The 19,058-nt window shown below is 41.2% G+C and overlaps 1 protein-coding gene across 3 annotated transcripts; it reads right to left on the bottom strand.

Annotated features, from left to right (window-relative positions):
* Positions 1-641: 641 nt before the first annotated feature.
* DYRK2 (dual specificity tyrosine phosphorylation regulated kinase 2) lies at positions 642-18,471 on the bottom strand. Of its 3 annotated transcripts, none has more exons than XR_009959535.1 (4): positions 17,959-18,201; positions 17,246-17,376; positions 7,675-9,342; positions 642-664 (listed from the first exon to the last, which is right to left on the bottom strand). XR_009959535.1 is itself a non-coding variant. In XM_062584291.1 (4 exons), exons 2-4 carry the CDS (start codon positions 18,011-18,013, stop codon positions 7,741-7,743), a joined length of 1,788 nt encoding a protein of 595 aa, XP_062440275.1. In that variant the 5' UTR covers positions 18,014-18,018; positions 18,440-18,471; the 3' UTR covers positions 3,531-7,740. The 3 variants fall into 3 exon arrangements, 2 of the variants coding, with proteins under 2 accessions (XP_062440275.1, XP_062440276.1); XM_062584291.1 differs by lacking the exon at positions 642-664 and adding an exon at positions 18,440-18,471 and having other exon boundaries at positions 3,531-9,342; positions 17,959-18,018; XM_062584292.1 differs by lacking the exons at positions 642-664; positions 17,246-17,376 and having other exon boundaries at positions 3,531-9,342; positions 17,959-18,026.
* Positions 18,472-19,058: the final 587 nt, after the last annotated feature.

Raw genomic sequence — 19,058 nt, 5'->3', positions numbered from 1 at the left:
AAGTCATTTTGGAGGTGACACCTTTGGATATGACAAATACTTGGATCTTTAGAAATCAGTTTTTATTGTGGTTGCGGGCTTTACAAACTCTGCAGTGGCCTCAGGATTTCTTTCTCTGTTGGAGTTTATTGATCCAGTGTATGTGCATGGATTCAGGCTTTAATCAAAAAGAAGTCTCATTTGCCAAGCAAAGTAAACTACAAAACAACTCTCCAATTGGTCAATGTCCACTTCAGAAATAGGGACTGGGACCTCCTGTCCTTAGGACAATGTCAACCTCCTGCTCACCAAACGTTCTGCTTCAACCAGATGCAGAAAAAAAAAAAAAAAGTTCATTCTGCACATTCTGTCAGTTAAACAGGGAGGATTTGGTGAGTTTGCTTTGACATGTGCATAGTGCAAAAATGTTGTGCTTACACTGAACCTTCAAAGAAGGTAGGGGAAAATGAAGCCAGGTCTCTTCTCTGTGTAAAGCACTCCAAAGAATGTCTGCAGTGTTTCTGGTTTTGTTTTTAAATCAAGAGTCTTTATATAAATATACACACACATGCACACACTTTAAGTTCAGATCTTACTCACCTGGTAGAATACAATGTTAGAGAAGATCTCTGTACTGAGATAGCTTGAGTAAAGCGTGCTTGTAGTGTCTGCAGGGACATCACATCTGGAAAGAGAAAACCTTCAGTGTGGAATTTGTACTGCTACAAATTAGCTGAAATAAAAGTAAATCTCACTATTCATATCTCTCTTTTCAGAACATTTTTACAGAGGCCACAAACCTTTATTTCTTCAAAATAAATGCATGAAATAATAAAATATTTGGCAAAAATTCAGGGTTTTAACCATCATACCTATCAAGACAACCATTCCATTCTCTAAATGAGAATCAAGGGCCAGTGCTAGTCATAAAGTAATATTTCATTTGCAATTAGTCTAGACAGTAGTTTTAGGTACGTTAGGTATGTTTGGTCACATCCAGCTTACAGATAAGCAAAACAAAGCATGGAAATGAAAGCACTGCCTACAAACAGGGGGAGGCAGCGCCCACTCTGTCAGTGGGACCAGTGTGATTGCCATCCCCTAGGGCTGCACGCAGAGCTCCCAGCCCAAGAAGTCATAGCAGAGCCTCTCCCTAAGTCCACTCATATCCCGAACTTGCTGTGAGAATATGTCATGACCTTGCTTCAGTATTCCCCTTTTCCCCTAAGTGGTGGACACAGGCTATTTCAGTTGAACTTCCTGCAGAGATCTGAACACTGAAGCAGGTCAGAGGCTGGTTGGGACACTGGAACCAAACATGCATCCCCTGTATTTGGAATAAGGTAGTAACCCACATTTTCTGTTTACCATTGGGGAAACACTTAAGAAATATTATTTTTGCAGAAAACTCTATCCCAGATTCCAGAGTGCTGGATAGTTGGCAGAGATCCAAGGCTCACCACAGTCAGAGGCTGGAAAGCACTTCTTAAAAACAAACAAATGAACATGCAAATAAAAAACAGACACAAAACCAAATATGGAAAATGACATACAGAAACTGCAGTTCCAAGAGTCAGAGAGGATTTCTGCAAAGCAATGGAAAACAGTTCTATCAATGCCATTTTTATTCTGATCTAGCATATTTGATGGCAAGGAGAAATCTAGTACTGTGTACTCAACACAAAGATGGAGAATGCTTTTCCTCTCAGAAACTTTAGAAACTCAGAAATTTAAGACTTGGTCTCAAGCTGATATTACCGTAATTCTTGAACCTTCACTGAACACAGGGTAGGTCATGCTTAGCTCAAACGTGGCCCTCTTCTTACAGGCATCTCTATTTTTTTCCTTTGAACACTAGCTCCTGACCTTTGATAGCCCTGTACAGATGCTTCCCTTAACATTTACCTACTTTTTCATGTTTCAAGCTCTGATGAAGAACAAAATTCATGCCGTATCTTTCAACAGGGGATTAAAAATAAGAGGAAAGGTGGGATTTTTAAGAATCTGAACCTAGAACTGAAGAACATCCTACCTGATCATAAATATTATACTTCTCACATTCTTCAATTTTCTGTAGTAGAGAAAGAAATTGAGACGCACAGCTGACAGCCAGAACAAGCCACAATCACCTTGCAAAAGGAAGCACTGTGGAGATAACAGCAACTACAGAAAATCACTCAAGGTGGGATGCTGAGCACCTCGATTCAGACAGGCATCTCCACAGGGTTAGTCATGCTGCTCCTCTCTATCAGAGACTGGGGAGTGAGCAGAGCTGGCAGAGAGCACTGCAACTGCCTCATTAGCTACCCGGAAAGTCTCGGCAAGTGGCCTAAGGCAAAAAACCCACCTCCCAGATGTCTGAAATCTGGTCAGATGAACCCTGCCCTAAGCCTTAACTCAGCAACTAAAACCCTACACACCTTTACAACCATTATCTGATGACTTTAATTTTGCCCCTCTCACTTTTAACACTTTCCTAGTGCTGTCCAAATGCTACTTACTTACTGATGTGTCAAATGAAGAAACAGATAAAACACAGATGTACAGGAGTTGGCAAGAGCAATACATGGCTGGACAAGGAGAGGTTGACAGAGAAATTAGAAAGAAAAGAAAACCTTAAAACAAAACAAAATCAGACCTTTGACCTCAGAGGAACATGCTAATTAATGAACAGGTTTTAATCTATGAATTTTTGGCTTGCTGCTCCTTTGGGACTGTACACTGTGTTTCTCTATATTTAATCTTGCAGATTTTTAAGTTACATTGAGGAATCTCCCCAACTATGCTGAATAGGAGACACTGAAGTCATGTTAAAATCCACTGATTCCAGCCTACACTCCCTTGAACTGGAAAGCTTTTCAATGAAGCTGCTCTGGATTTAGTGATGTTACCAAGAAGAGAACATGGCCAACTGAAACAATTTTGCACTAAGCAGTGAAATTACTGTGGATTTATATGTCAACAGAATTTAGCCCAACCTACCCTACTAGTTTTTTGCAATATGTTCTCATTATCCTGGGATTTCACATCTGACAAGTACTGAAAAGTCAAAAATCAGTGCAGAAATCTGGGCTTTTTACAGGCAGTTTTGAAATGATTATATATATAAATGTATGTGTGTGCATATATATAAAGAATTGTTCTCAAATCCTTCCTACAAACCAAGACCTAACTACAGTTATTTTTGAAATTTTAACAAGCAACTAAAAAAAAATCCTTTAAAAACACCTGTGCAGGCAAAATTGCTGCAAGGGATGGTTTTCTCTGGAGTACGGATCAAAGAAAAACACAAAATATAAATATGACATTTAAAGTCCTGAGAAGAACTTTAGAAACTTCAGGGTAAAGCAGCCTTTAGGCAATATTCAAGGCTGTGAAGACACAGATTCTAAATCATCCTCCAGCAATGGGTAAATATATACAGGTATCGGTAAGTCTACTGGGGACAAAGGCAATGCTGGCTAAAATAAGGCCTTTTCATCTTGAAGAAATGCCAACACTCCAAGGGCTCCTTATAATCAGAACAAAACCCAAACTACAATGGAGAGAAGTAAAGTAGGACATAAAATTTTATTCTGAAATGATCTCTGGCCACAACAATAAAATGTAACAAATATTCACTAAAACAGTCTTAACTCCTGTCATCAGCTGTACAATACATACAGTATCATAAAACTGGCCACTAGGATTAAAACCCACTACAACATCTTTAATGTTAAGTGGCAACAGCAGCATCTCACAGAAAATTATACATACATATATACACAGTCCACATTCAATCGTTTTTCACATGTTTCAGTACACACAGTTGCAGCATATTACAGTCACGTGTCTAAGTCGTTGCCCAATAAAAACCCAAGCTACTGCTTAGACGTAATTGTAGCAGTTGAACTGAGTAATTACAATTTGTAGCAGAGATGTACAAGCCCCTAGAAACAATAATTCACAAATGTTTTATTTAAATGCTACCATAGCATTAACTTGGACAATATCATAATCTTTGTTGACTGGAAAAAGAAAAAAAGAAAAAAAAAAAAAACAAAAAAAAAGTTCTTTTTGTAGTTATCACAAATATTATTGATGGAAAAAATGCTAAAAAATGGAGGGCATTAAATAATGCACATCCTTTCCTAAAGATTCTAATATTGCCCAATGCTACTTATGTCTAAAGTGTTTTCAACATTCCCACGAAGTCATTTATAACTCCAAACCACCCACCAAGTTAAAAGTGGCTTAAGTGCCTTGCACCCAAATTGTAAAAATCCCTGGCCACCTTTATAAGAGCCAGGCACATATAAAAGGAATGCACTTTGGTTCATACCAAATGCCCTGGGATTAAATCACACTATAAAACTAAAGCGTTTGAGGTAAATTTTTACAAATACAGTTGATTTCTGTCTAGTTTCACCATAACAAAAATTTATTTAAAAAAATCAATTTGATGTTAAAGTACAACCAATGAGGAAGGGCCATCTTTAACCCCTTAATGAGACTTACTGCAAGAACAGAGTGTCCTCTCCACCCTAGAATTGTGATTGCCTTATTGTTTCTATTAAGGCCTCAAAAATCTACAGGATGTTTTAAGACAGGTATAGCATTTAAAAATAGATTTCATCCACACTATCCAGTATTCAAAGGGTTAAAGAGGCCAAGATGCATGCCCTACAACATGGCATTTGTAACAAAAGGCACATTGTTATCACCAAGGGCACAATTCATCCTCTATTGTTAATCTACACATCTTGCATCACTCTGTTGTTCCAATACACTTAAGTGGTAATGAACACTCCAGTGGTGCAAGAAACTGAGCCAAGTGAGACTGCAACCAAAGACAAGACAACACTGTGCTATTACTAAATCTGAAAATAGCTCAGACATCCCCAGACAATGGTAACATGTGAGACTAAGCACTGTTTCCAAGCCAACTTCTATCAGCCTAATTATCAGAGCCCTTATAATAAAATCACATCAAAGCAAGAGGCAACATCCTTCCCCCCCACACACACACCTTTTTTATAGGTATAAGTAAGCTACAATAAAAAAAGCAGCTCTATCACTTAAAAACCTTAATGTAGCTGCTTCTTTGAGTATAGAGGAAGTTCCACGGTATCTGGGTTAAAAAAATAGCTCTGCACACTATATTTTGGCCTTAAAGTTTCCGGTAGCATTTATGAAGAATGTCAGTCACAAATGCATTATTGGCATTAAGAACTGGTTACATGAAAAAGAAAATTTAGTGGTTTTAGCCCATTAGTGACCCAGGAACATTAAGAATGTTTTCACCTTAAATTTCCATGAAAAGTAGGAGTAAGTATCAACGTTTTCTTTGAAATACATTAAGGGGGAAAATTCTTTTGCCACCCCTAATATAAGCATCCCTATTTCTTAACTTTTGTAGAAATAGCTAAGGAGAAAATAAGTGGTAAAGCCAAGTGGTTGGAGGAACTGAAGAATCCCAGCTACTGTAAAAAAATACACAGTATTGTATTCCCACAGTCATGAGAGTCTCATCAGTTAATTTTAAATGAAAATTAATGTATTTCAAGACTTAGACTTTGTGGACCATCAGTTAATGGACATTTATATTCCAAAAGTCACGTTTCTTAGCTGTATCACTATATTTCATTTTTAACATGATTCCATACATGTTTACATATTGCACTTACATACATTGTACAAAATTGTGAACATTTAACATCTAAATAATTTAATTTGACTAGAAGCAGGAAATGATAGCTAAAAAAAAAATAAGAAAAATGGTTGATTGATGCTCTATTGTTTACAGTTATCAATCAACAAATACCATCCTCTACTCAGAAATTATTTTTGGAGCTTCTTCACATGTTGACTTTTTGGCAAGAAGTTGAGTGATATGTTTCCTGAGAATTCTGTCATTTCTTATTTATATACCTCCCCCAGTCTTACATTAAATTAAAAACAAAACAAACACAAACAAACAAACAAAATTAAGCTCTAAGTGGTAAATATTAATGAATACGAAGGAGAACTTAACCGGAAACTTTCTTGGCCTCTCAGGGGACCATGCTTTAAGTATTTTTTGTAATTTGTACAAGTAATTTAATAAAATCTGTGCATATAAATGTTGTTTATACTAGAGTTATTGAGGTTTTATGCAATCCATTCTAATCTCTCTTGTTCTCACATCTACAAATCCTTCCAGATTATGTTCCACTTTGTTGAAAATTCCCTTTTCGTATACTTTATACATCCAATGTAGACCACAGTCATTGCACGTGATGAAATACTGATCTTAGATTTCAAAACTGTTCCTGTTGAAAATACACTACAATACAAGAATATACTTCTCACGTAGGTCTAGATATTATTCCCTAGTAAAGACCATCTTTCTTCCATGAATCCAGTTAAAATTAAAAACAAAAAACAGGCATATGCACACACACATGCAAACAAATCTACGTGTATCTTTAACTGTTTCTTCAGAGTCATTTTCAGCTACCAATGCTGAAGATTAAAAATCAAATTCCAAATATTTAACTTTCCTTTGATATTTTCTCTTAGTAAGTATCTAGGATAGTGTCTGCTAACCAAAAAGCTTTCCACAGAGGAGTTTTCCATCTTCAGTCATGCTCTCTAACAAGAAGTACTTTTCCACAAAAAGCAATACAGTAATATAGTGTTTGCCCCACATGCAGATTTGATCTGAAGTGCAAATGTACCAAGGAGATCACAATTCATCAGACAGACATTGTCAGGAAAAATAAACAGTCCGTGAAATCCATGTAGCATTAACAGTCTAGAAGTTACAGTATTGAAGTGACAGAATGAGTATTTCTGCCTATGTAATTGAGAGAGGCCAAGCTGCACATTAGGAGAGAAAATAAACCAGGAGAGGAGAAGAAAAAATGGAAGGGAAGGCAGGGACCAAATGTGAATGCTTACTGTTATAAACTTGAAATGAAGTCCAGAACATTTTGCTTTACATGACTTCAGTCTTAAAAACAACTCATCCGTCACTTTCAGATTTAGAGGAACACACATACTTCCACCTCCGTTCTTTCTCACACTGCCTGTTCCTCTCTCTCTACCACATGCATGAAAGCAAAGAGAATCCCTGGAAGTTCTTATTTTTTGCATTTATATTTAAATGCTCATTTTAATCAGTAACATTGTTTTCAAATAGAGAAAGCATTCCATAGGAGGTGACTGTATCATTACTAAGTTCTCTGGGCTCCTACATAGAAAATGACAATATGACATGCTATGGCTCTATTTTAAAATTAACAGTTTTATAGGTCCTTAACTGTACTTATTTGAGTATTCTCCCTGGAGCCAACTCAGGCACAGGCATGAGAGTTTGCAGGATCAAGACCTGTATCTGTAAACTCCAGAAGATACAGTCAAACAAATTTACCCCAAGTGAAACTTAATATGAACTATGGAAGAAAAAGGTTAATACCTTTGACACCACGTTGTAATGCATGACAGTCACGTTGTAACCAGTGGCCTGCCACTGATGTTTATTACTGTGTCACACTGTGTTACAGTAAGGCTAATTGTACTGTAGAAGACAAACATTTTAAAAAATAAGTATAAAAACTTAAAGCATTGTCCCCGTATTTTTATAAAAACAAACATTTCTTACATTTAAAATGAGTGCTGAAAGATACAAATGAATAAAGTTATTGAGCAAATAAAAATGTAAATCTGAGCTACCTTTTCATACAAATAAGGCTCAGCCACATTGTATCTCTCATATTAACAGCATTGAGTTTTTCAAACTCAGCTAACGAGTTTTGGCAACACTGTTCTCTGCTGAATATTCCCATTGGCATCTGTCATCTGTGCCAAATTAGTCCTCAGTTTTGAAGCTGAGCTTGAAGTCGGAGGTAACTTGGAAATCGACGTTATAGCACCAGTGCTCTCTGTAATTCTCTTTGCTGCGGCCTTCTCCCCAGTCGGAGGCTTTGGCAACCGTCTCCTTAGCCAGGGATGACGCAATGCCTGGCTGGGTGTCATGCGGATAGCAGGATCCCATTCTAAACACTGTTTTAAGAAGTCAAGGAACAGGGGATCATCACATCCCTTTAATGCATTACCCCATTCTCTGCTCTCTGGTGGGCCACGTAATTTTCCCCTCCGAGAGCGCCCACCATTGAGTATTACAGAACCGTCAGACAAGGTTGTGATGGTGCAATACCGGGGATAACCCTTAGAGCTCACAAAGTTTTTGGCTCGCTTGGATGAATCTAAGAGTTTTGGAGAAGGCATGCCCAATAGCTCAATCATACAAGCCAGCTGGTCTCCTTCATCTTCTCCAGGTAAAAGTGGATAACCAGTGAGAAGCTCTGCTAGAATACACCCCAAGCTCCACATATCTATGGGCATTCCATAACGAGCACCAAGGATGACTTCAGGCGCGCGGTAAAAACGTGACTGAATATAAGTGTAGACACGCTGATGCTCATAACAGCTTGAGCCAAAATCAATCACTTTAATACCACTTCTACCCTGTTGCTTCAACAGAATGTTCTCTGGTTTAAGGTCACAGTGAATGATCCTATTTTTGTGCAAAGCATCCAAGCACTGTAAAATTGAGTGGGCAAACTTGCGGACCAAAGGCAGGCTGAAGCCCTGAAACTTGTTTTTCTTTATTAATTCATACAGGTTCATGCTTAGCAATTCAAATGTCATGCAGATATGGTTGCGGAATGTGAAGTTTTCCAACATGTGAATAACATTCATGTTGTTATCCTTATCTTGTTTCCGGAGATGCTCCAGGATTCTAATTTCTTCCGCAGCTTGGCGGTGGAAACGTTTTTCATTTCTCACCATTTTTAGTGCCACATGCTGATGCATCTTGTGATCGTAGGCCTTCACCACCTGCCCAAAGCTTCCTTTCCCTATAACTTTCAGGACTTCATACCTGTATGCAATATGATCGTGTGGTACTTGCACGTAAGACCCCTGGTCATCATCATATCCGCAATTGTTTGGACCACCAACCACACCTTGCCGCTTCTTTGCATTTGGACCCAAAAAGTACACTTCAGGGTAGCTGAAAATCTCATGATGCTCAAAAGCTGTTAATTTTTGCATGTATTGCTTCATTGCCTGCTCTGGTGTCATAACGGAGGCTTTCACTTTCCCTGTTCCATCTGTAGATTTTAAAGAGCTGGAGCTTCCTTGTCGTCTGTGAGAACTCTCCGACTGTCTATCCTGAACCACTGGCAATCCAGATTTGCCAAGTGTTGTAAGTCCATTCGGCTGCGTTGTCAGAACTGTCCTCTTGTTACTATTATCTTCGAACAGCTGCTGAACCTGGATTTGTCCGTGGCTACCCACATGGAGGTGCTCATTCATTGTGTGCTTACTGCCTCCAATCTAAAATTGAAAATAAACACATTTCCAGTTAACAAGAAGGGCATGAACTCTATGTTTCATCATGCATTTTGCAATCCAACATCCTGCCGAAATCACCTCAAAATCTAAACATTTTCTTAGAAGTCAGTTGCCAACAGCTAATTTAAAAACATACAGGGCTAATTAAAAAAATACAGCAAATATATTATGATACTGCTATTTGTCATTATGTTTTTAAGATCTCTGTATCTCAAATGCCACTTTCATGACTCTAAGTAAAATGTTTGCAACAAGGCAATCACAGACGTGCTACTATCATAAGCTAACAATTTATCCAAGAATCTGCAAGGCAATAGTTCCTTATATCAATAAGTATACTGGAGGGATAATAAAGTAGAATTTACAGAACAAAGCATCAGCTGTACTTAGGCTTGAGATCTATATATAATGACTGAAAAACTTCTACAGCTAAAGCTCTTCTAGTCACCTGTTCCTAGAAATCAAATTTTTAACTAGTTCCAAAATTTGCTATACATCAGAAGTGCCACATAAAATGTTAAGAAAAGTGCTGTGACGTGCACAAAAAGAACCTGGACATTTCTTAAGTTCAAGAGATGCCATTCACGGCTTGCAATTGAGACAGTCACTATACAGCAAAGCATTCAAATCAATGAAGCAGAAATACACCCTTTAGCACTTTGCCAAAGCAGTTTTACAACAACTTTTACCAAGATTAATTTGTGGCCTGATACAGATTCAAAGGAAAATAAAATCTCTGACTTGAAGACCATACAAACAACTTCATTTTAAGGGAGGGAAAAGAATTGCTAGAAACTGTTTGTTCTTGGCAATTTTCAGAAGGGAATAAACAGAAGCATTCAGCAGTTTCAAGCAATGAAATACTGGAAGCACTGGAGTGTAAAAACAACTATTGCAAAAAAATTATTATTTTTAAGGAGAAATAAGAAATTTACCAACATATACTTGCCACTAAAATGGTTAGCTTTAGAATTCCTCATTTGCTCTAAACTAGAGGATAATTACTGTCTTTTCTGTTTCTTACACAAACGTGGGAAGACTTCCCCTTCTGTCTCTCCAGCTGATTCATCAGCCTTAATATTTATGCCAAATTACTAACCAAAAGTTCACTGATATTGTCAGACAGATGATCAAGCCAGGATGAAGATTACTTCTAATATGAATCTTATTTTCTCTATGCATCTAAAGAAAACATAGGCATTGTTCACTAAAAGTTGCTGAAATCAGAAAATGACAGTCATGCTCTGATATGAGGCAACGAAACCTATGCTACAACTGCACAAGTGCTTTCTCATGACAAAGTCAGCCCATGTAATGCAGACTCTAGAATACTTTGTGGTTGTATTAAGGTATCGCTCTGACACAACAAAAACACGTTTTTCAAAACTCAGTAACTTGGTCCCAGGAGCAGCCAGCTGGACACCAACTTCAGCTTTTGGATGGACACAAAATAAAAACCAGAGCTGTTAGAGATTACCTCTGCTGAATTCACTGCTCTTCTGATTCCATTTGGGCTCAGGTTGAATAACTGGTCCATTTGATTTCATCATTGTAGTTTGACTGTATGTTTATTTGAAGAGCAATTTGGGCTCACGCTATCAAATTTGATCAATCTCATAAAAACGGCTTCCATACACTGACAATTCAGAGCAAATGGGCTTGCAACATTTAAGTGCAGTGAGGATATATAGGATATTGACACTCACTGCCTTCCAGGTTTGATGTCTCAAAAGCACCAGGATTTAAATCATCAAGGGGACTTAATAAGCCTATAGCACCTACAAGGAATTCCTTCAGGTTAAGTTTGATGTGCACTGCTGCAATAGTTTACTGAAGGTTGTCCTGATACTCTATTTGCAGCACTCCTTTACTAATCAAAAGATAACTTGGTCCCAAGAGCTACCACAGGACTCATCTCAGAAGTGATCTAGTTAATAAGATGTGTTGGGAAGTTCAGCACATGCAGAATTGCAGAACTGTGTAAGTGAGAAACACACAGCGGAGCAGTAGAATAACTGTAAAGACTGCAAGTACTCAAGCCAGGAAAGTCCAGGAACAAAGGTTTCTTCTGCAGCATTGGTTCAATAACAAAGCAGAATATACCTGCAGAAACTGGGAGTAGACAATACTAACACAGAGCCAGCAAGGAAGCAAGAGTACAAGCGAAGAAACATCTTTCAGAATTTCTTAATCCAAGTGCTCATTGCCACAATTTACAACTTGAATTAATTTTATTTTTTCACTTGAGTCATCTGCTTTCAGAGTTAACTATTTTCTGCCCTTTCTAAGCAGTGAATGTTTCAACAGATGGCCTACGTTCTTCAAACCTCAGTTATTTGTCTTGTATCAGGGCTTGGAAAAAAGAAAACATTTATCCACTCTTAACAGGGACTAAAGATTTATTTTTCCTACGAACATGTTTGCAAAGACATTTCCAGAAGTTAAATAATGTAGCTCTGCTTTCTGCACCTTCAGGCAGCCTCACTGTTGCTCTAGCTGCTCAGTGTTTTTATTTATTTTTTCCCCCCAAGCAGCACAATGAAGTCACCAGCATTATCCCAGCTTCACCGAAATCTGAAGTGACCGGTTTTGCCAGTTTCAGTCAGCTGCTGCTTGGGAATGCAAATTTAGGTGCAGAGAGCAGCACTAGATTTCGTTGTGGGAGAAAAAGCACCAAATTAGCACAAGCCCTAGTCCAATAGCAGTGGAGGAAAAGAAAGCTCACTCTTCCTCTGAAAACCCCAACAGAGTTTCAGATGTAGTAGACACATCACAACCAGACAGTCAATATTTAAAATGAAGTTGTCCCTCCTCAGGGTACTGTCTGCACAAGAATCACAGCCTCTTCTTCTGTTTCCGGTATAGATGAGCAGAGGGTTGGATTCACACCAGCCCATCAATGTGGCCATCTACTTCTGTGTACTGGGTGTCTGAGATTGCATCAAGTCCAGGCTTGCATTGCTTACAAACTCCACAAGCTTCACTAGGAGCACTTGTAGGTTCCCTGAACCACAGCTAATAGGCCTGGGAAGCTACAAATGGCTGTAGTCTTCCTAGTTCAGTACTAAATCGCTTGTAGTACACACAATCTCCATCAGCCTTTCATCTGAAACAATAAGCCCTAGAGAGATTTATAAACCATCTCCCTTCTGCTTCTGCAGACGGACCAGTAAACTTCAGAACTAAAAACCTACACAGCTAATATCATGCATGCACTTATGCAGCTTACAACTATATTTTACTGCCCATGCTCATTTACAGCTTCTAAGATTTACATATCTTTATAGTACACATCTTCAAACACTTACTGAAGCACACATCTCACTAAACCATACTGAAATACCAGATAACCTTGAACTCAAATAATTAATCTTTTTGAATCATCTGGCCAACATCAATTATAAAACAGCAAATCTTACAGCATTTTTTCTGTGTAGTCTTTCATAACTTCAAAATGGCAGCTATGATTTTGCTTGAACTTTTGTTTGCTCAGTTTATATAAGTAGATGGTTATGCCAAAAATATTCACCTATACTTTAAATTAGAGACACTAAGGAAAAAAATAACCCAAAACAAAAAGATTTTCTTTTTTAGAAATATGTTTAGGGACAGAGGTAGAACTGTAACTTACTATACCTAGAGTATAGCGTTGCAGCAACATAGCAGTACCACAAAACTGAGTTCATCCTGCTAAAAAGAAAGCAAACTGATTCACAATCCAGGAGAAATATTGTGCCAAAACAGTAAGTTAATTACGAAAAGAAACCCCAAAGCCTTACACTATATACTCTTTTTTGGGGGATTTTTCTGGGTATGACAGTTTCAGCCCTGCTGCATCTAACATGCTAGAGGCACACAGTATCAGGTGCAGCATGCTTCATTGCTTATTTTGTTGACTATAGCCTGAGCATATGTACAAAAGGCCTTTTTTCCTTAATAAATGAACTCAGTAGCATTCCTATGTTCAGCACTAAAAATAGCTGCTAATTAGCATGATAACAATAATGCAGGACTATCATAATGGTTTTATTAGCAGGGTGGGTTTTATACACCTAAAAAGACTAAGTCCTTGCCCTAAAGAGCTTGTGCTCAACAAGAGATGTAGAGAAAACATGCTATTTGGATTTTCTGCTGCTGGCATACCTGGTGCACCTAAGTTTGTTTTTAAAAAACTATCTTTGACTTTATGTTGCAAATATTTTCAAAGCCAGAATCACATCTCAGTAGTAATATAGCTTCTCAAATATTTCTGTTCCTATCAGGACTAAATTGCGCATGTGCAGTGAGTCTGAATACCTCTGGGATGCATGCTCAAATCAAAGAGCACAGTCAATGCACACTAAATCCAACCTTCCAGGGAAGCTGATGTGCACATATATAAAAGATGTGTCCAGATGTACTACAGTTCCCATAGCACTGTCACTCCAACAGTCGGAGCTCCGTATTCCAGAAACCATGAGAAATGTTAACTAGCTTCATATTCCCCCCTACATAAAAATTTTAAGTAATAACAAAGGAAACATTCAAAAAAACCTGAGTTCAGGTCACAACTGTACAGCTATTTCCACTCATGTCATAGCATTTTAATGGCAACAATTATTACATGAAAAATACCATAGTAGGAAGATATTTTATTTGGTTTTACCTGCTTTAAAGCAGTTGCATACCTAAAAACATTTAAAACATGACCCACCAGATCTTCAGATGGGACAGTCCTAGAATCTCTGTTCTATTATAATGCAAGTTTTTTTAAAAAAATACTTCATTTTAAGATTAAAACTGAATAATTGATACAAAAGCATAGAGGGAGACACTCATACCTGGTGGCAAAAGAAAACAGACCCATGTAGGGAAATTTCCAAGCCCTAAAAGGGCTTGAAGGAGGGCACTGAATCATGCACTGTAAATGGGACATTGTTACATTTGTAGGCTGGAGGAGGAGAAGATTGAAACTGTTTTATTGCAGGAGAAACAGGAAGAATACAGAGTGTAGGAATATGTGCCAAGTAAGAAAGAGTGGGGATGGTAGGGATAGGTGCCAAGAAAGAGAGTAGAGATGGAGGTGGGCAGAAGACAGAGACGAGAAAGAGTCTGGGATAGGGACTCACAGATGGGTGGAGATTTACATGAACAGAGCAGCAGGCAGGCAAGATAATCTCTGCAGCAACATGTCAAGCAAGAACAGCAAGATGAAACAAGGGAGAGTGAGTGGAAAAAGGTTCCAGTCGTAAAGGCAAAACTTAAAGCCTTCAGAAGAAAAAGCAATGATTTTGGAGAGGAAAACAAGGAGGACAAGGGTTCGGAAATGAGTTCACATTTTCTATAACGAGCATCCAAAAAGATAAAGACAGGGATGTAAATGGACAAAAAAAGAAAAAAGAAAAAAAAAAGCCTGGATGAAGCCATAGATTTTTAGAAATAAACAAAACCTTTCCCTGGTACAATACACAACAGCCTGCTTAGCAACAAAGGTTGCTGTGATTGCAGAGCCTGCAGCCAAAACCTTTGCCCTGTTATATGAAGCTTCTGCAAGACAGCATCTCTCCCATTCTCCCCATGCTACTATATTCTGCTAAACAATGTAATTTTACTGGAAAGTGGAGACAACAATTTCATGGGTCAAGGCTAAATGACATAATTAACTCCGCAAGAAAAGAATTAAACAGTGGATTTCTTCTCTGTCAGAATTAAAAGAAAACTCTTTAGCTTAAACACAAAACTCTTCAACTTCACTTTCTTCACAATTCACATATATGCAATGCACACATGTACAGCCACAAGAAAGTTCTATCAGTTTAACAAACTATACCTTCTGCAAGTTTGAAGGAGAAAAGAGAAACACTGTTTTCCTTTCTAGCTGTTATAGAGATTATATAGATACAACAGTGATGAAAACAATAAGTAAAATAGTTTAAGAAAAATGAAATATTCCATTTTAAACAGTCCTGATCAGAGTAAGTAGTGGGATGTAAAACTAGTGCTTTCAATCAGTCAGTGTCAGCTGAGGTCACTAAGCCTAAAGTTCACAGAATAATCACATAACAGACATAACCCATCATTTTAGGCTAAAATACACTATTCTAATGTCACATCTGATCCTTACCACAAAAAGTTATGTTAGCCAACCACAAGATAATAACATACAAAATTCAAAGAGACAGTCTGAGTTATTTCTGTAATAGTACTCAAGGTAAAATAAATATTGTATAACTGAATCTGCATCACAAAGGAAAGGCAGAGTTTGTAACAATCAGTATCCAGAGGGATTTGAAACAGAGCAATATAATGCTTGATCACTCTTGTGTGCTTGTGTGCTTCCATAAATATTTTATCTCTCCGTGTGTGTGTGTGTATATATACATACACATTATATATACATACACACACATACATGCTTATATAAATATACACACACAAAAATACATATTAAAAATGTATAAAATATTTGAAACAGTAATATAATGTCTAATCGTGCTTATGTGCTTTCATAAATATTTCATCTATATACATAATGTACGTGTGTACATATACACACACATACATTAGATATAAATATATATACACACATATATGTATAAAAATATCAAGGTTCTGTACTTTCAAAATTATTAAGTAGTCCCAGGTATACAGCTGGACCATTTTCACAAAAACTGTATCAAGTCTGGGCTCTGTTATTTCTGGGCCCATCTGCATGTGATCCCATGATCAGTGCTCAAGCTGTTTGTACTATGCCTATTTTCAGTTTTTAAAGAAAAATTAAACTGCCTTCCCATTTCAAAAATCAACCAACACGTAACTGATAAGCAAATGTGACAACTTTAGTCTTTGGTAATAATGAATAATACAGATATAAATAAATACACAGTTATGATGATACTGAGTGTGCAGGTGCATCTTGAATTTGCAGAATATTCGTTGTTCCTTTTGAAAACATTTCTACATATTCTTTCTATAAATGGATTTGAATAAGATGCTTTTACCCCTGAAGCTACATAGAAAGTCACTGGAACACTAACATCTAAATGCATAGTTTCACCTTCTACTAGCCCATAATCACATTACTGTTTAAAGCTCTGCCATATGTTTACCAAGCTAGTACGAGAGCATCCATGAAGAACTCATTAATTCTAAGAAAAGCATGCCATCAATGCCTTTCAGGGCCAGTATGAAATCTTTCATAATTTAAAAGGAAACGTATGCAATAAAAATTTCAGATATTTAGTATTAACATGACAGCATATAGACACGTCTTGCTATCCTGTCATGCTTTCAGGACAGAGATACCCTCTCTCATCCATATATAGTGGCATACTTGGGAAGTTTCATTCCTACTAGATTAACTAGGAGTGGGAGATAACGTGAGATAACGCAGAACAGGAAAGTAAGATCCTTTTCATGCCATTAGTGCTTATTTCTTTAGGTAAGCACCACTGCAGCAATAAAGCCAGATTCATCCAATCGTTGTCCCCGAGCACAGTGATAGCTGTTTCCAGGGAAGACAACTATGGGCCTGAGCTAATCAGACAAATAAGGAAAGAGCAGCCTTCATTTCTCACCGCAGCTCACGCGCCCCTTTAATCACAGGGGCTAACCTCATTGCCAAAACAATGTCATCTCAGAAAACTCATTTACCAGAACTGCTTCTCAGTGCAAGTGCGGAAGATGCAGTTTGTCACTGAAAATGAGACACAGAACCAGACCGGGGAGGCAGAAAGCTGCTTCCCGGAGCTGTCCCCGAGTCCCCGCACCAACATTTGGCCGGAGTTTGCAGAACTGAAGGCGCTCGGCGGGCACGAGGCGCCTCGCCGGGCGAGGCGGCGTCGGGACAGAGCCGCCCGCAGCCGCGGAGTCCCCCGGTCTCCCGCCCGCGCCCGCCCGGGCTCACCGTGTGCGAGGCGTTGCTGGCCCTGAGCGGCGGCAATGCGAGGGGCGACGGCGGGCCGGTCCCAGCTCCTGCCCGGGCGGCCCCGGCTCCGGCGCCCGGGGAAGACTGCAGCGGGCGGCCGCCGTCCCTGCCTGCGGAGAGCAGAGGGGTGAGCGCGCACGGTAGGGTCGGCAGGAGCCATGAAAAGCCGCGCAGCGCCGCGCACGCACGGAGCTGGCTAATCGGGCGGGCGGGCGGCTGCCGGCCAAGTTAAACCTTTCATCCCGGATTAACCCGCAGCCATTGGGCACCCCCGCGGCAGAACGAGCTGGATTTGCCCGGCACGGGCGCCGCGGCGGCACCCGCCCCGTCCCGTCCCGGGAAGGCGCCCCGCCGGGAGTCCGCCCTCCCTCCCCCGTGCCGCCTCTCCGGCGAGCCGCTCTTTTTTCTCCTTTTATATCTTCTTCTCTTCTCCCCTGGGAGCGATCCCCGCCCCCTCCCCGTCCTTCCCCCGAGGCGAACTCACCCGCCGGCGCGACAGCGGCCCGGCGGAGCCGCAAGGGCCGGCTGCCGGCGGCGGCGCGGGCTCCCCCGCCGCGGGGCGGGCGGCTCATTGTCTGCCCGCGAGGAGCAGCCCCGCCGCGGCGGAGGCGGAGCGGGGAGCCCGGCGCGGGGCCGTGCGCGCTGCGCCGCCGAGCGCCCGGCCCCACCGAGCGCCCGGCCCCTGCGCTTACCGGCTGGGTGGGCAGCACCGGCGGCGGCGCCAGCAGAGGGTTTCCTGGTTAACATGGCCGCTGGAGAGGAGGGAGAGGAAAAGGCATGTCAGGGCGGCTCTCCTCCGCTGCTCCTCGGCCTCTCCGCGCCGCCGCTGCCTTTCTTTGCCGCTCAGCTACACCCGGAGCCAGACGTGTCCTCCGCCGCATCCCCCCGGCCCGCCGGGCAGACCCGCCGACGGGCCGCCGCCGCCTGCCGCCGCCGCCGCCGCAGCCCCCGGCCCCCGCACATCACCCTCCTCCCGCCGCCCGCCCCGCTCGCCGCGGTGCCCTCACGCGGAGGAGGGGGCAGCAGCGGGCGGCCGCGCAGGGCCCTCCTCCTCCTCCGCGCCGGGCGGAGCGGGAGCAGCCGCGCTCCGCAGCGCCAATCCCCGCCCCCGCCGCTGCCGCCGCCGCCTTCCTCCGCTTCCCTCCCTCACGCCGCCGCCGCTCCGCCGCGCACCGCCGCTTCCACTCGGCGAGCTCCGCCGGCGCCGCCCGCCCAACGGCTGCCGGGCGCGAGCGGGCGGCGGCGGCTGCGCGGCCCCGCGGCGGGCGCCTCGCCCGGTGCCCGCCCGCGCGCCTGCCCGGCCGTTGGTCACCCCGCGGGGTCACGGCCATCTTGGCGGCCCGGCGCGGCCGGACGGGGACAGGCACTAGGCCGCGCTCCTGTCCGACCGGGAGGGCAAAGCGGCCTCGTAGGAGGGAGGATAAACAGCCGGAAACATGGAATGAAAACCTCAAAAAGAAAAAAAAAAAAAAGGCAGTGAGGGAAGAGAACTTTTGGAAATGCCCTGGAGAAATGAGTGCCTCAGGGAAGTGGGGGTGGCAGGGGGTGTTCTGCACGCTGTGGAAGGCGCTTCATGGAGTGCACTGCTTTGAATTCCTGATTTGTCAGTTTGAACATCATTAGCACCAAAAATAGATGTATGAACATTTGCTCAGCTTGGGACAGCGTTGAAATGAACTCTGCTACCTACGCTCAACCTTCATTTTATTTATTTTTTTAAAAAAAAATCTGTACAGATTGTGCATATTTTCCTTTTTGAAACAGCTGGTAGATATGTAGACAGACTTCCCTT

The sequence above is a fragment of the Rhea pennata genome, chromosome 1 (genome assembly GCF_028389875.1).
Source record: "Rhea pennata isolate bPtePen1 chromosome 1, bPtePen1.pri, whole genome shotgun sequence".
Classification (NCBI taxonomy): Eukaryota; Metazoa; Chordata; class Aves; order Rheiformes; family Rheidae; genus Rhea; species Rhea pennata.
The sequence above is the reverse complement of the archived record's forward strand: the minus strand, read 5'-3'. Positions and strand labels throughout refer to the sequence as shown.

Coding starts and splice junctions, on each gene's coding strand:
- DYRK2 (XM_062584291.1), bottom strand. CDS start 18,013: ATGTTAACCAGGAAACCCTCTGCTGGCGCCGCCGCCGGTGCTGCCCAC. Junction 17,377..17,958: donor CGGTGCTGCCCACCCAGCCG/GTAAGCGCAGGG, acceptor TGCTCTCCGCAG/GCAGGGACGGCGGCCGCCCG. Junction 9,343..17,245: donor CCAGCAACGCCTCGCACACG/GTGAGCCCGGGC, acceptor TTTCAATTTTAG/ATTGGAGGCAGTAAGCACAC.